The sequence below is a fragment of the Coenobita brevimanus genome, chromosome 66, assembly GCF_032717465.1.
Source record: "Coenobita brevimanus isolate Jiangsu-jjx chromosome 66, ASM3271746v2, whole genome shotgun sequence".
Taxonomy (NCBI): Eukaryota; Metazoa; Arthropoda; class Malacostraca; order Decapoda; family Coenobitidae; genus Coenobita; species Coenobita brevimanus.
The window spans coordinates 165,718-182,896 of record NC_137019.1 but is presented as its reverse complement, the minus strand read 5'-3'; the positions used below and the strand labels follow the sequence as shown (position 1 = coordinate 182,896).

Here is a 17,179-nt window from a genome sequence, read left to right as displayed (position 1 = left end):
CAAGGTGAACAAGGAGGGTTTCGTATGTATGGTGTGTACGGGTAGGTGAACATTTGAATGAATGTTTATCAGTGTTAGTATAAGTCAGGGATGTGTGATGCAATCATGTTTAGTCGTTGTGTGTTTGCGGGGGGGTGGGGGCTTGGGTATTGTGAGAGATCAGAGTTATTTAGGGAAGCTGAGTGTAATATTTTAAGTCTGACGTACTCAGATGGTCCAGTGCTGCTGCCCAGATATAAGTGAGACCTTTGCAGACTGGTGCTGGGTTGCGTGAGTATTCGTGAGCACATTTTCTGTGAATGAATTTAGATGAGAGTAGAATTAAGGCTGTTTAGAGAGCATGCGATTCATAGCGTAATGTTTTCTTGAATGGGAAAATAAGGAAGTTGTGAAATAGTTTTAAGTACTTTGGTGCGGAAAGAGAAAAGAGATAAGTATGAAAGGAACTTGGAAACTAGAATGACGCAAGAAAGGTGGTTGGTGCTAGAAATGCCATGATAAGGAACAGGAAACCGAATACAAAGGCGGCAGGAATGTGTATTAGTGTCCTTGTTAACGTATGGATGCCGGACAATAGAGTGGTATGAGTATGCAAAATCTAAAGGTAGCACAATGGAACTCTCGATGAATATAACCGTCTAACGCAATGATGGATGGAATAAGAAATGCTGGATAGAAAAAGGGTGAGTGTATAATTAGTTGGGTGCCGAGTGCCTAGTATTGTAGGGGTGTGAATCGCGAACAGAGATGAGAAAGGAGTGACCGGGGAAATATCGAGAGAGACAGACAGACAGAGACAAGAGTGCTTGTTCCTGTGTGTGTGTGTGTGTGTGTGTGTGTGTGTGTGTGTGTGAGACAGACAGACAGAGTGCTTGTTCCTGTGTGTGTGTGTGGGTGGGTGGGTGGTTGGGTGGATGTATGTGTGTGTGTTACTGCATCCCATCGACCATATTTTGTATGCTGAGAGTAGTGTAATGATGTTGATGTGGAGGAGGAGGATAATGTTTTGACTACGACGACGACGATGGTGGGGATGGTGAAGATGATATGATTATGACGAGACTCATGAGACCAGCGACACTCCTTAAGGTCGCCGCCAACTCGTAAATCTCCTTTCGAACTGATAAGCAAACAAAGGCATCATAAAATATCGGCTTTTGTTATCTTTACGACCTCTGGATTTCAAAAGCCTTGCTCTGGTGTTTCTAATAAAAACTACGGATAGTATGAATGGGCACAGAAATCCACTTACTTTGGATAGATTGGTTAAAAGGAGCAAGCTTCATCATTGTGGTGCAGGAAAGAGGACTAAGGAAAGAGAGAGGGGAGGGGTTGGGAGGGACAGGGGAAAGTAGGGATAGAGGGAAAGGGGAAAAGAAGTTCGAGAAAGGGTGGGTGGAGTGTTTTAAGTTTCAGGAGGGGCTTCATGGCTGTTTCTTCTTCCTCAGGCTCTCTGGACCTGTCGCTATCCAAGAAGATCGGTCTGCGCGCTGTGGCCTACTACCTGACGACGACGGTGCTGGCGGTGGTGCTGGGGATCATTCTGGTGGTGTCCATCCACCCCGGCAAGGGATCCGACGAGGGCATCACCAAAGTCGGGGAGGCCAGGAGCGTCTACACACCTGACCTGCTCATGGATCTACCCAGGTAAAGCAGACATTTGCAGAGAGTGACATAGAGTAAATTCTTTCCCTACAATGACTTATTCTTACAGTTTGTTCGTGCTGCTGCCATATTTTATTTTATTTAGGAAAGGTTTCTGTTGCTGAAGGGGTTACGGAAGTCGTCATCCAGTCTCTCCAGCACGAAAAAATCCCACACAAAGTGAATTAAAGTCTGTGAATAACAAGAATCAAAAGGAGAAAATGTGTCACCGGAGTGAAAGGGTTAGCACACAACACACCCTATGATCCTTGGTGGATGGCCTGACCATAGAATCAGTAGAGACCATAATTATGTTGCTAAAGAGGTTCAAGATTTGCAGGAGATTAAGAACAGAATAGCAATTTGTACTATTAGCATTTAATCCCTGGTTTAGTCAGAGGAGACCAAGACCTTGAGCTATGGCGGTATACCCTCATACCCCTCAGAGCTCCCCTACACTCGTTACTGCCGCCACATAGAACCCTCATAACTCCTTACCTACCCTCTTCTTCCTTTCCTTCCTACTCTCCCCTATCCCATTTCTCTCTCTCTCTCTCTCAGCACCCTTTCCTCGCTTCCCCCCCCCTTCCCGCCTACCCTCTCACGGCGTCACGGTTGCCATGGAGACGAACAGGAATGCTGAAACTGGAGTCTGGCCGGGCGTCAACACTCAATATTACACCTGCAGGGGAAAAAAAAAAAAAAGACGTGAACTACAAAAATAGCTGGAAAATAATACAGGAAAAACACCATTATTTGTTTTTATTTAGGGTCTGGAAAACACACACACACACACACACACACACACACACACACACACACACACACACACACACACACACACACACACACACACACACACACACACACAGAAGCACTACAAAAATGGATGGCAATTACCGGGCAAAACAAAAGAATAAAAAACACAGTATTACCTCAGTCGAGAAAACCAGGACTGGCGATTTAAAAAAAAAAAAAATAAAAGAGGGAGGGGAGATCTGGAAAACTAGGACTGGAAATATGGCTGGAACTCCTCGAAAATAACACTCTCTCACCCCAACAGCGAGAACCGACATCTGGAAAAACGGCTTCAAATTATCGTCGAAAACTGGATTACACCATGTGGGGAAAAAAGCTGGAAATTACCGGAAGAAACGAAGGAAAGAAAAGTTGCAGCTCCATTCTCCAGATCTAATACAAAAAGGGGTAGTTTTTCCCTCCTTCCATTTCTAATTTTGGCACTTTATGAAATAGCTGAGATGTTTGTGCGATGTTTGGGTCCGAAAAATAACCCGAAGAAGAGGCAGAATTTTCCTCTTCTACGCTTTTTGAGGTGTGAACTGGGTCTGAAGCCCTTCAGTACGATGTCGAATTACGGCACCCACAGGGGCGGCCAGATCCAGTGTACAGTATGCCCCTAACTGTGTCACTGACTCACTGGCTTTTTTTTTCTTTTTCTCCGCTTCTTCTTCTACTTCTTTTAAGAATGAAATCTGACAAGGTATACCCATGGTTTTGTGAGCGTCACACTTCTGAGGAGGTGTTGAGGAGTGGGGGTGGAGGGTATTAGTGGTATGTCTGTTGTGCGTCTGGGGTGTGTTTGAGGCGCGAGTGGTGTACATCTGGGGCGCGTCAGGGATGTGTCGGAGAGGTGTGTCCAAAGACGAAGGACATCTTTGGGGGGTGTTGGGTTGGTGGATAGGATTGGGGTGGGTGCGGCTGTCTGGTATATAATATTCATCCCACCTCAAGATGATTTTATTCAGCTTGTAAGAGCCCGCTCATAGTTGAGGGATTAATACAGGCTGTATGTAATTCTTCCAAGTCAAAAACTCTCTTAAGCTGAAGAAAATCTGTAGGCAGTAAGAATCAAACAGAAAAGAAGGCAAATTACCAAGAGGGTTAATATAAAGCTAAAAAAAAATCTCTTGCCATTTCACACCTGCTATATCTTTAACACCTTCAGGCGAAGGAAGTATTTTCACTCTTATTTGTCCAACATCCAGACGATTTTATTCAACCTATGGAAAACCACTTGCAGTGAAAGGGTTATTGAAATTTATATCCAACCTCTCCTTTTCGAGAAGACTTTCCATAGCTGACTGAGCAATTCTGTAGCTAGCAAGAATATAATTAAAAAAAACAGGGGGGCATCCTGTGCTGGAGGGGTAATATTGTAGGAATAGCACGGGGATAAGCCTTTGTTTTAATACTACTGTTTTTATTGAGTCTTCCTTGTAGTCAGATATTGAAGTAAGGAAAATACGGGTTCAGCTGTACGGTATAAACTTTCAGCTGTTCAGTACAATGGTGCTTTATTACCAGTATGCATCCCTACGTGTCAAGTGGGGTTGGTGGAGGATTAGTGCCCCTCCCTGTAAAACAATTAACTCTAAGCCCTTGGCCACCCCGTTTGGGATACATGGCGTCTGGCAATGATGATGATGATGATGTTGTTCCTATCTCAGGACGATTATGTTCAGCCTTGGAGGGACTTTTCGCACTGGAGGGGTTAAATATAGCCTTGATGAACCCCTTCGCTACGAGGGGGGGAGGGGGCATCTAAGTTGAAAATAATCTAACATTACCTAGAACAATGAAACACGTCCTCGGGCTGAAGGGTCTAGGCAGAGGGTTATATGTGCATGGAATTGGCATGTCTCTACCAGAATCTTCACATCACATTGAATTTATTGGATGCATTTTTTATATTTTATTTTTTTACTCTATTATCACCATATTGATAATGTTATTGGTTTTACTGCAGCATCCCACTCAGATTTGTCATATGATTATACTTGTAGAATTATTGTTATTATTTACTGTTCATTATTATTATTATATCAATTCTTTATCGCCTTGCAGAAACTTCTTCCCTCCGAACTTGATCCAAGCCTGCTTCGAGACGGTAAGTGAGAGAGTTGCCTGTGATTTTGATTTGCATTATTATATAATTTAGAGATGCCGTTGGCGACAGTACCGTTATTCCATTACTCCCAATGGTTGATGCATGTGGGGTTTTCCGGTAAGGGTATTTAGCGTACCGCCCTCCACTTACTGTCTTATACTCGCGAAACTCATAGCTTGAAAATCTTGAGTTCCTCCTTGCACAATTTATTATTATTATTATTATTATTATTATTGTTGTTACTCTGTTCCGTCCTTCATAGAGGATGATGGGCGCCAGTGAGTTAATGTATAGGTATTAGTAATCTGTAATGGAGAAAATTGTATAAAATGGGAAATGCCAGAAACTAGGAAAACTTTATAAAAGGCTGTGTGTAGAGTCCCTACCTTGACTCACACATGACGGGGCAGCTCTAGTGTTCTGTCACAGCTTGCACCAGATTTTTCTCCTCAGCTGATAGTGAGTCATAGTAGCGTGAGATACGGTAATTGAGGCAGATTTTGTGGTTAGTGTAGGGCAGGTGTGCTGGACAGAGTAGTGGGAGGAGGAGGAGGAGGAGGCGGAGGAGGAGGAGGGTGGTGGTAGTAGTAGTAGTAGTTGTTGTTGTTGTTGTTGTTGTCTCCGGGTTGATGTGAAGGTGAACCTAGTGGACTGAAGGATGAAGTAGCATATTTCTTACCTCCACCATCCTCCTTTGGGGGGGGGTAGGGAAGACGGTATATAATGTTACTGGACCGTATTCTTGTCGGCATAAGATGCATTTATAGCACTTCTTTCCAAGCGGTTTATTTTGTTAATCGATCGTGAATACACTCCTTTGTATTATACGTTAGGCAAATAGCAAAAGAGAATATTAATATGCCACGCAGATATGAACTGGTAATAAAGAGGAGCCAGAGAGCTTCTTAATACGGCCTTCACCCTCCCCCTCCACACACACACACACACACACACACACACACACACACACACACACACACACACACACACACACACACCAATAGACCCGTTTGGTATGCGTAACAGGCTCTGGCAGTACCTTGACTCTTTCACTACCACGACATTTTTTAAAACTGTATTTATGCTTCTCGCTGACGTTCTTTTTCTCTTTAAGCTCAGGACGGACTTTTCATAATGGAGGGATAGGAACCTTCTCAATGGTCGGGATAGGTCTGATATTCTGTTCTAGCTAGCGACAGACGATTTTATTCAGCACAGAGTGAGTCATAGGAGCCTGAGTGCGTAGGCTTTTACTATGGTAACCACTTCTGTGTTTTATTTTGGCTACCCACGAACGATTTAGGTATTCTAGGTCCATTTTAGGTATTCTAGGTCCATTTTAGGTATTCTAGACCCGTTTCAGGCATATAGGTACTACATTTTAGGTATTCAAGGCCCACTCATTTAAGATATTTAGGTCAGTTCAGGGCGCTCATATCCATTCAGTGTAAATCGTATCGGGTCATATTCGGGGTTATTGGGGTTCGCTTAGGTGCAGTGAGGTTCACGTATGTTCACTGAGGTTCATATACGTCCACCGAATTCGTTTACATCTAGTCAGGCTCAGAGGGACCAGCTCGGGACCATCCTTGTCCACTTAAAGTTCGTTTACGGTTTTACATCCAGCGGAGTTGAAGTAGATTAGTTTCAAGTCTTCTTATATCCATTTACCTCAGCTTTCATTCATTCTTTGTAGTTCATTTCGGTCGTGTTCAAGTCCAAGTAGATCAATGGAAGACTGTTTCTGGTTATTTTCATTTTGTCTTTGTAGTTACGTCAAGTCCACTTATATCAGTAAAGAGCGAGTCATGTTGTGCCTACCGGTGTGTGTGTGTGTGTGTGTGTGTGTGTGTGTGTGTGTGTGTGTGTGTGTGTGTGTGTGTGTGTGTGTGTGTGTGTGTGTGTGTGTGTGTGTGCGGTTACGGTTATGGAGATAGTGGTCCGAATTCTAGGTGGTATAGGAGGCTTCGTAACACCTCTTCCTAAGCGATTTATTTTGCATATTACACCTTCACGTTCTCTTTTTTGTCATTTATATACTTTTAAAATCGACATAGTTTGTATCAATAACGTGAGAAATGATAGCGATGTGGATCATGCAGAATCGCCCAAGAAGTGTTGCGAAATTCCAGAACCACGTAGAATACAGGTGTTCCAGGTGGACGGAAACAAGTAGGTGGGATAGACTGGAATGGAGGGAACGGGGGCGGGCGGGCCACGATGAAGTATACCTTGGTGTTGTAGGTCGGTTGATAGTCCAGTCATCCAATTTTCTGATATTCACTACAAAAATACAGGAGTGGGTGGGACGAATGGAAAGTACTGTAGTGGGCAGGATGGGCTGGGTGGTGGGGCATGCCAGAGACAGTTTAGGTTGTGGAAGTGGGTGTTGCAGGTAGGCCAGGAAGGTGCAAATCGAGTGTGCAGGAGCAAGATATGATTGAGGGTGGGTTGAAACGATGGTGATGTGTTCCAGGCTACTGTGGAGTAAGTATGCCCTATGAATGTGAGCGTTGTAGGTTGGGTAGTAGATGAGTTAGGTATTTTTATGATACTGTACCACCTAGGAGCAGAAATTGGAGGGGTAGGTGAAAAGTAGTAGGCAGAACGAGCTGAGGTGGTGTGTGTGGTGTGGCATCCCAGGGGGAATGCGGTATATGCTGTGGAAATAGGCGTTGTAGTTAGGCAGGGTAAGATGCAAGTCTGAGGAACTAGAGGAAGTGAAACGGGTGGGATAGACGGAAAGAAATAGGTGGGATGGGATGGACGAAGATGGTGTTTGGTGGTAAGAGGGCGGATCAAAATACCTGATGAAAATGTATGGTATATGAGGCGCGGTGTTCAAGGTAAGAACTGATTTCTCCAAAAACTTCAGTGCTGGAGAGATTGACACGTAAAGTGTGGAGTGGGTGAAGTGGATGAGCGGGGAAGGTGGTGATTGGTAGGTAAAAGAGTGGCGTGGGTGACGTGAATGAGCAGAGAAGGTGGTGAGTGGTAGTAGGTAAGGAGTGGAGTGGGTTGAAGTTTATGTGCGCGGAATATGGTGAGTGGTAGGTAAAGGGTGGAGTGGGTGAAGTGGATGAGCCGGGATGATGATGAATAGTAGGGCAGGGCCAGGGTAAAAAAACTCTAAAGATGGGCATTATGCAGAAGGTGGGTCGATTTGGATGTGGCCTTGGTTTGTTTCAAAACTTTCTCCAGCACAACGGCAAGAAGAGAAAAGTAAGCATGCCTCGCACGCATATACCTGGCGCCTCGCGGCACAGATAAAAAAGATGTTGCTGGGCAGAAGGGATTAGCCACTTCACTCCTTTGATGTTTTCATTCCTGATACCTTCAGACGATTTAATTTAGCCATGGAGAGACTTTGCGAACGGGGGAGATTAGATTCAGCCACAAGTATCCCCCTCATTACATCAGAATTTTTCTAATTTGGAAAAAAAAAAAAAGATCGCCCAAATGGATCAGGAATAAGTTAAAGTCACTGAACTGAAGATTTAAACGTAGGAATATGTGCCCAGGATAAAAACAGCTTATGAATACTGTAGGGCAGGTGGCCTTCCCAGCGAGGGGTGTGAGAGGCGTTACAGCCAGCCAGGCCTCGACACGTAATGGAGAACAGCGCCGCAATGATAGGCTGAAATTGGAGGGAATTGAGTTGCGAGCGAGAATAGGGGAGAAGAGGGGGGGGGGAGGAGGGTAAGGAAAGATGAGCTGAGATAACTGTGGGGAGAGGGAGAGGCAGGAAAGGTGGGAGGGAGAGGAGGCAATTTTGAGCGGAGATAAGTGTGGGGAGAGAGAGAGAGAGACAGAAGATACGTGTGGGAGAGGAGGAAAAGATGAGCTAAGGGTGGGGAAAGGGAGAGATGGGAGCCAAAGTAAAGTTGAGTTGAGCTGAAAGATGAAAGGAAGGAGGGGTGATGAAATAGGAGTGAATGATGAGCTAATATATACAGTGAGAGAGAGAGAGAGAGAGAGAGAGAGAGAGAGAGAGAGAGAGAGGACAAAAGGAGAGAGAGGTTCCGTCTCACAGTAACACTCGATTCTCTTACACTTCTCAGGAATAGTAATGAAACCTCTTTGATGCTGATGATTGATTTATTTAATATGATAGGAACCGAGTACAAGTGATGCATATGCGAGGGGTTAACAGTAGGTGTAGAGTATTAACTGCACAAAAGTAGATCTTGCTTTCGCGTACCTCAGGTGATAGATACATTTTGTACATTGGAGTATGCCATCATCGTCGTCGTCGTCGTCGTCGTCACTTTAAACCCAATCATTTTCACTGATTGATGGCATGGGTTGGATTCAGAAATAGGTTAAGTACAAAAGTCCAATCATCAACAAGGTGCTCAGTGAAATAGTGGTGCAAACGTTCATAAATCAGTGAAATCTTCAAAATCCTCTGTTCCACCCCACAGGTTATAGTAGGCTGTAATACATCGTTTTTTTTTATACATGCACTAACTGCAGCGTGATTTAAATTCTTGGTCAAGACAGATTACAATATCCGTCACTTGTGGTCAGAATTATCCATTTATAGATGCACGAATGATAGTGTGGGAAAAATGGTCCCACAGATATCGTACATATTTTCTCTGGGGCAACAATTCAGGTTCATGTGTTAATGGAATGTTAAAAGTTCAGCGATTGGCATGCGAGTTCAGAGGTAGCAAATGCGAAGTGTTCCTGAAAATTCACTTACGTTGTAGTAAGGTAATAGGCTTTTGGTAAGGTCACTCTTGTGCAGTTAATTCTGTTTCACCATGTACGCCTGGGAAAATAACTATAACTATAACTATAACTAATATATAGTTTGTATTGTAATGCCCTAAATATATAACACTAATACTGCTATTATCACATATACAATGTTCAGTATAATGTTGTTCCTGACTATATGATACAGTGTATTTTCTGACCGAGCCATATTTTGACAAGTATCTTATTTCCCTCTGTACAGACCTCATAACAACTCCCATATGGCTGTAGAGTCAGCTTTATATATTTGCTGTGTAGTTTATATTTATCTAATGGAACTTCTGAGTTGAGTCTACATGATTCTTAAATTAGGTATAGGTACTTTTAACATAAGGAAAATACTGCTCCGGAAGCCTACCCTAACCTACTAAAACACGATGCAGTAAATGCGAGGACGGTGAAGGTTGTTCCGCGGCTCCAGTCCCCGTGAAATTGGGAGGCAGCCGACCAGCGCACGGCCACACTCACGGCCCTGGGATGCTGGCACGAACACCTTCACCGCGAGGACAACATTCACTGTTTATTCTTGCTATTTCCAGACAATTTTATTTAGTTCGGGGGAATAATTTCAAACTGGAGGGTTAGTTGGAACCCTAATTACCCCCTTTAGTACTAGAGATCCTACCTAAGGTGAATAAACGCTCCTGGAGATGACAAAAATAGGATTAAAAAATAGGTCTTCATGATTAAGTTAACCTTTTCAGACCGAGGTTATTTTAATCTTGTTGCTGCTACCAGGAGATTTTATTCAACTGATGAGAGCACCTTAGTATGAAGTTTGCTGTTTGTCTCATAATCTGGAAAGAGCAGGAATAAAATAAAAAGTGACGTCCTGGGGTGGAAGTGGTTAAATTAGTGACTTTACTATACTCTTTCCATCTTAACCTGACCCAGATTGTGGTCCTTTTGCAGCTTATTTCACGTAGCATAGCGACAGGAAAAAAAAAAAGAATCTACATCTGTGCATCTTTTCCACAATACTTCTTTGTGACCAGTACTGTATTGTAATCTTGTGTTAATATTATCGTTACAATTCGGCAGTCAAGATGGAGAGATTGCAATTTTTGGCCAAGTTAAAGTAAAAGGAGTAGAGTGAGCCTCCTAAAACCAAGGCCCGTTTTCTCGTGGGTATAAGAAATCCCCGTAACACCTCATCCTAAGGGACTTATTTTGGATATTACTCTTCTGCGTCATATAAATCATTCAGGTACCATTATACTCAGCATAAATAACATACAGATTTATACTAACCAGTCGTATCCAAAAATAAATCGCTAAGGAAAAGATGTTTGGGAACTTCCTTAACCTACGGTAATACGGACCCCAAGAGCGCCCGTCTGAGTATTTTTTTTTTTATGGGATACTGACATGTTAATATCACTGCTAGACCTCATTTTATTTCTTATCCTCGTTATGTTTTTTTGTTTTCATTGCATTTTGGTATTATATATGTGTATCTTTATCAGTATTCTCTCTCTCTCTCTCATCATCATCATCATCATCATCACCTTATCTCTATCTGTTACCCTGTCTTTTACGAAATCTATCAGTATGATCAGCATCACTCAGTATCTCACCTACCAATGTACCGTCAGCAACACCGTATCCCTCTACTGTCTGTCAGCATCATCCTATCTCTCACCTACCTGTCTTTTACCATCAACCTGTTTCCCTCATTAATCCACCTTATTTACCATCGACCCATCTCTGTCTCATCTAAGCACCTCGCCACACGAAGCCCAAGCCTCTAGCAACCGCGAGTCCCGCTAGAGTGAGTAAAGGTGTGTGGGTGTGTGTGGGTGCGGTGTTGCAGAGTGTCGATGTGCAATAGCAAGTGAGAGAGGAGGAAAGGGAGGGGTGGGTCCAGCATCCCTCTCTGTGCACTGCACCCTGTAGGCTGATCCGGGGGCTGCAGCCTCGCACTGTCGCCTTCTCTGTGGGGAAAGACACTTATTAGAAACTAATCACCAAGATGCACGCGATTCGTAAATATATTAATATTCACAAGGAAGAGGGAAACAAGAAATTTCCCGAGCGCTTTCATGTGTGCTTATTTTCAGGGGAAACACATAATCTCGTTTTAGTGATATATATATAAGGTAGACAGGAAGGGATGGGGGAGAACAACAGCAGGAATCACTCAATCATTGTCATCAGCATCACTGATCCCATCCACTCTTCCTAGAACTTCGTCGACCTTGGGTCTCTCTCTCTCTCTCTCTCTCTCTCTCTCTCTCTCACACACACACACACACACACACACACACACACACACACACTTTTCATATCTCTCTCTTCACATTCACAAACTCAGACAATCCTCCCCGTAATTTTCACCATTGTCGACGCTCTTGCTTCCTTGGCACACTTATTTTATTCTTGCCACCTACCGACATTTCATATGAGTAGATTTGGAAATACCTTCAAACAATGAAGGACTTAACGTGTGAAAGATCTGCCTTAAATCAACTCAGTATAATTATACCTGGTGTAATTCTTGACTTCTTGTAACTTTCAGACGATTGAGACCCCCTCACTCAATTGACTCATTCTTCACTTTATTTTTGCTGCCTCCAGACGATTTTGTTAAGCTTTGGAGAGGCCGTATGTACTCAGTGTTGTTATATTAGTTATTAGACTCCATTAACCCCATCAAAACCTGATTTCTGTTACTGAGCTGAATGAAATCGCCTAAAGGTATCAAGGAGGAAATATAAACTAGGTCTCCGGATTGAGAGAGAGAGAGAGAGAGAGAGAGAGAGAGAGAGAGAAACTAATCAGGTTAGGGAATACTTCTTGTAATGGTTAGAGGTCATCTTCATTAACCCGTTCAGTACCATGACGTCTAGTTATATGTTATTGTTGCTTCAGGGAGACGATTTAATGTGAAACTGGTGGAGACTCGTAATGAAGGGTTCAGTCCAAACTCTTTCAGTCTTAATGGGTATTTCTCCATCATCCTTTCTATCAGCAGACGATTTTACTCAGCTTCGGGGAGACGTTTTGTAGTGAGGATGTTATTTTAAAGGCTTGCATTTCCAAAACTCTATATTAAGATAAATAAATTCGTGTGTAAGTAGCAAAAATACCCCCCCCCCCCCCAAAAAAAAAAAAAAAAAAAGTCACAGGTCTCAAGGGATTAATATGATTTTTTCCGTACTGGCAAGCATGAGACTAGCTTAATTAGATTTACCTTGATTTCGACCATATAGTGACTGGGTGTAAGACTAGAAAATTTTATGCTTCTGTAACTGAGAACAATAAAGGCAATAATGTCAACACAGCCACAGCAACACAGCACCACAGTAATGCAGAAAACTAAGTACAGCAAAACAGCAACAAAAATAACAAAAACAACAGCAATAATGGACCCAAGTGACTGGCAAACGAGATCTTGTATCCCGATTCAACCACAGCAACACAGTAACCACAACAACACATTAACCACGGCAACACAACGACCAAGGCAACACAGCAACACAACAACCACAACAAAACGTCCACGGCAACACTACACCCACCGCAACACAGTAACGGCAACAGAAACCAAAGACAGTAATCCAGGTCAGCGACTACTATCCAAAACATTGTATCCCGGCAACAGAATATAAAACAGCTACAATATCCACAACTACAACAGCACAATCGCAACAACAACAAGAGCAGTCGAGGAGAATGTCTACCATCCAAGACATTGAATCCTGGCACAAGGAAAAAACAAACACCAAAGAAAATAACCACAAGACAACCACAACAACATCAGCAGCAATAACATTCCACCCGAGTGACTGCCATTCAAGACCACAACAAAAACAAACACAGCATCAACAAACAACACAGCCACTTCAACAGCAAAAACAATCACCCGACTGACTGCCATCCTAGACAACAACAACTACAGCAACAAGAACGAAAACAGCAGTGGAGCCGAATTCCTGTCAGACGCGACCTTGTATCCCAGCTACAGATTAAAAGCGAAATGGGAATAAAATTGACAAAGCAGGTGGAGCGGGCAATATGAGGGAGAGAGCAAGAAAGCAGGTGAAGACGACTGCACGGTAATATTGCTGGAGCGGGGGAGGGGGATGGAGAGGGTGCGAGGGGGAGGGGGATGCGAGGGTAAGAGGGGAGGGGGGAAGGAGAGGGTGAGAGGGGAGGGGGAGGAATGAAGATGAGAGAATATAGGAGTGAAACAGAAGGGAATGAAGAGAGGGGGGTTAAGAGGGAAAGAGGGTGAGAAAGGGGGGGAATGAAGGGAGGGGGAGGGGTAAAAGTGGGAGAGGGTGAGAAAGAGGGGGTAAAAGTGGGAGAGGGTGAGAGAGAAGGGAGAGCATGAAGGGGGGAGAGTGGATAAGGGAAGGAATGGAGGGGCGAGGTGTAGGGGAGGGAATGGAAAGAGTGCGGAAGGGGGAGGGGGGTGCGGGAGAAATGGAGAGAATGAGAGGGGAAGGGAGAGTCGTGGGGAGGTGAGAGAGAGGGGAAACTGGAGGTGTGTGAAGAAGGGAAAATGGAAGGGAAGGGAAAGGGGTAGAGAGAGAGGGGGGCGGGAGGCAGTGCTTGAGGTCTTTGATGGTAGCGCCCCTCTGGAGACACCACGGCTAATATCTCGGCTGGAGAGAGAGAGAGGGGGGGGGGATAGTGAAAGAAATGAAAGGAGGGACGAAAATAGAAATGAAGAGGCAGCGGATTTGAAAAAAAAAATGAAGAATGAAAATTGGAGAGATGAATTAGTCCCTTCAGCCCGACGACGCATTTTATTCTTGTTGCCACCAGACTTTTCGAACTGGAGGGGCTAACACACACACACACACACACACACACACACACACACACACACACACACACACACACACACACACACACACACACAGGCCGTATTGCTATAGTTAACCTGTTCTGTAAAATGACAAAAATCTACTTAATTCTTGGTACCGCCAGACTTTTGTGTTTGACAGGAAAGACCTCTGGTGATTGTGTGGGTGTGTTAATATACCATCCATTAATCCCTTCAGTACGATGGTGGTTTCATTTATTTATTGTTTTAGTTAGTACTCAGTTAGTTGGTAATTATACTTCCTTTTTTGTACGACCAAATAATTTCATTCAGTTTAGGAAATGTTTCAAGCAGTAAAAAGGCCTAGGAAGCGAGAGGAGGGAATGGGTGAAGGCGAGGAGAGAGGCATGCATGGAGGATGGAGAAAAGATGAGAGAAAAAGTGGAGATTTTATAAGATGGAGAGGTGAGAGAAGAAGAGGGGAGACTGGCAGCGTATTAGGAAGAAGCATTCATGAAGCGAGATATGGAGAGCAAGGGTGTAGAGGAGGAGTGAAGTATGGAGGATGGAGAGAGGAGCGAGAGAAGTGCTTACGAATGGAAAGACGAGAGGGGAAGAGGAGGGGAGAATCAAATCACTGCTATTTGTGTCTTAGGAAGAAGTATTAAGGAAGCGAGATAAGAAGGGAAGGATTATACGTAAGAGAGGTATATTAGATGCAGAGAAGGTTGAGAGGAAGGATGAGGAGTAAATGAATGCAAGGGGATGAGACGAACAGTGAAGGGGAAGTATTAGGAGAAAATAATGAGCGTGGGAAGTCGGGAAAGTGCACAGATGAAGAGGGGGGCTTGGAGGATGGAGGGAAGGGTGAACGGTGAAAAAAGATGGATAAATGAGAAAAAGTGAGACATGAAGGAATAAAATCACTGCTATAGACGTCTTGACCCTTTCACCATTAAGACGTTTTGTTCATTTTATTCATGGCTGTACAAGAGATTAACGCTATCAATATGTTGCTAGTCACGAAGAAGTGCAGTGAAGGGGGTGTCGTAGGGTTCTCTTATTCTGCCAGTGATCTACGGGAAACAGGTTCCAAGAGGACGAAAATCTACGCTAAGTTAAAGTGGATGAATAACAGTCAGAAAATGGCAAAAGGAAAACGAAAACTAAGTCACTGTACTGAAGGGGCCGAGAGAGAGAGAGAGAGAGAAGTGGAGAAATTTAAGAGAGCGGAAGTTAGAGAAGAAGAGGAAGTGAGAGAAAATGAGAAAACCAGCCCGTGAGTCGCTTACTTTGAATTTTGGAGTGGAAGATTAAAAGATTGAACGTTGAGAGAGAGAGAGAGTTGAGTGAAAAAGGTTTTTAAAAAATGCAAGGCGAAAAACAGAAATGAGAAAGCTGAGATAAGTTTACCTCGTCTCCACCTTTCATTTGCCTACCACTCCCCATCTTCCTTTTGTTTCCTTTGCCTCTCTTACCTTCTTCATTTGTCTCCCTCTGCTTCTCCCATCCTCCTCTATTTTCCCGATTTTATTTCTGCTCCTCCCTGATGCTTCTGTTCCTTCCTCATGCCTTCCCTTTTATCTTCATTCGTTTCTGCTTGCCACTGTCAGGCCATCCTCCGTCCTTTCATCCTCATCTCTCTCCCTATCCCTCCCTCCCTCCCTCTCTTGTTTCCCTCTCTCCCTCCCGGTCCTTTATTCTCTCTCCCTCACATTCTCCCTCCTACCTGTATTTTATTGAAGTCTGCTCGTGCTTGTCATGAACATTCCCTCTGAACTTGCCAACCATTGTACTCTCATTTCTACCCCTCTTTCCCTTCTCAGCTTTCTGTTTTTCCCTGTTACCATCTCCCTGTTCGACCTGGTAACCACTGCGCTTTCGTTCCGGCCTCTGTTTCCCATCCTAGCTCTCCGCCTCTGCCTTCCCTTTTCCTCCCCTGCCATGCCTCACCCGGGTTTGGATGCTTCCATGCGGGTCTTGTCCTGACACACACACTGTCTGCAGGACATTTGCGCCAGAACGGTGTCCAGGTGCTCGCCGTGTGGAAGGCCTCGCAGTCCGGTCGTCCCTCCACATCAGTGCCGCACTCGTAACACCACAGCTCATCGCATCCTGGGGTATGGGACGGAGGGGTGTTAGGAGTCACAAATTATCGCATTGAACAGATGTGCAGATGTTTCAGTATTTCCCACAGTGTCATAAAGGTAATAGATTTCATAAAGCGTCCATAGAGACATGATTATTGGTTTACGTCCGAGAGTTATCAATATGTTTCAGTCCAACATCCCTTTTCCCAGATGCTTTCGACCTTTCCTTGAATGTTCTGGCCTGTGCACCCTTACACTTGCACGGTCATTGGCGCTGATGCCCTTAGATCAGCGGTCACTTGCCTACATTGCTGACGAGAACGCTAATTCGATGTCCATCACAAAGTAGGTTAAAAGATTCACATTGATTAGGGAGGAAAGCTGTCCTGGGATTGCAGAAACACCTCTGATATGGTTTTCGGTCAAAAGTTGGCAGATGCTGCCACACAGTAATTCTGTTCCGTAAGACCCGTGTGACTGGATATATTAAACCTTTTTAACATTTAATCAGTATTAAGAAAAAAAAACTATAATTTGTATGCATACAGATAAGGGGAAGAGCTTACCAACAAGTGGTATTAGGCTGATGAGGAGCAGGATACCCGCAGTGACCTTGGTGACGTCACGCCCGCTCATCGTGACGTCACTCCAGGGGGCGTGTCACGGGTGGTGGTTTTTCCGAGAGGGGAATTCAAGCACTTGTGGCTGACTTCGGTTTTGTTCTTTAACTGATGTCAGTGGCTGGGATAATACGATGTCTGTTATGTACCGCTGTAGCACTGGTTGATGTCAGATTTAAACCATCCCGTAACTTTTTTAGATTTTTTTTTTTTATTTGGTTGTTTACGGATGACCCAGCTTAACAGCTGCCGTCACGTGATCTTTATTAATGTCACACGATACTCCGGCATTTCAATTGATGTTACTTGATATCCACTTCCTTCCTCAGCATAAGCTTGATCAAACCACACTTACGTCACTTCCTGAGCTATACTGCGT

The 17,179-nt window shown here is 44.0% G+C and overlaps 3 protein-coding genes across 5 annotated transcripts in view; 1 reads left to right on the top strand and 2 right to left on the bottom strand.

Moving 5' to 3' along the window:
* Positions 1-17,179, bottom strand: part of P58IPK (dnaJ homolog subfamily C member P58IPK) — a 390,081-nt gene that overhangs the window by 250,129 nt on the left and 122,773 nt on the right. The gene's annotated exons all lie outside the window — the stretch shown is intronic.
* Eaat1 (Excitatory amino acid transporter 1) overlaps positions 1-17,179 on the top strand; it is a 297,280-nt gene that overhangs the window by 241,840 nt on the left and 38,261 nt on the right. For all 3 annotated transcript variants that reach the window (XM_080276712.1, XM_080276711.1, XM_080276710.1), the window contains 2 exons: positions 1,449-1,647; positions 4,510-4,552. In XM_080276712.1, the coding sequence (XP_080132838.1) occupies positions 1,449-1,647; positions 4,510-4,552 (242 nt within the window). The remainder of the gene's footprint in view (positions 1-1,448; positions 1,648-4,509; positions 4,553-17,179) is intronic.
* Positions 10,435-16,992, bottom strand: LOC145405291 (uncharacterized). The gene is made up of 3 exons (XM_080276713.1): positions 16,747-16,992; positions 16,044-16,205; positions 10,435-11,250 (listed from the first exon to the last, which is right to left on the bottom strand). The coding sequence occupies exons 1-3, from the start codon at positions 16,814-16,816 to the stop codon at positions 11,033-11,035; spliced, it is 450 nt and encodes a 149-aa protein (XP_080132839.1). The 5' UTR covers positions 16,817-16,992; the 3' UTR covers positions 10,435-11,032.

Excerpts from the sequence above, each read along its gene's own strand:
- LOC145405291 (XM_080276713.1), bottom strand. The coding sequence starts at position 16,816 with ATGAGCGGGCGTGACGTCACCAAGGTCACTGCGGGTATCCTGCTCCTC. Across the intron at positions 16,206-16,746 it reads CAGCCTAATACCACTTGTTG|GATGCGATGAGCTGTGGTGT; the intron begins GTAAGCTCTTCC and ends CCCATACCCCAG. Across the intron at positions 11,251-16,043 it reads ATGGAAGCATCCAAACCCGG|AGAAGGCGACAGTGCGAGGC; the intron begins GTGAGGCATGGC and ends CTTTCCCCACAG.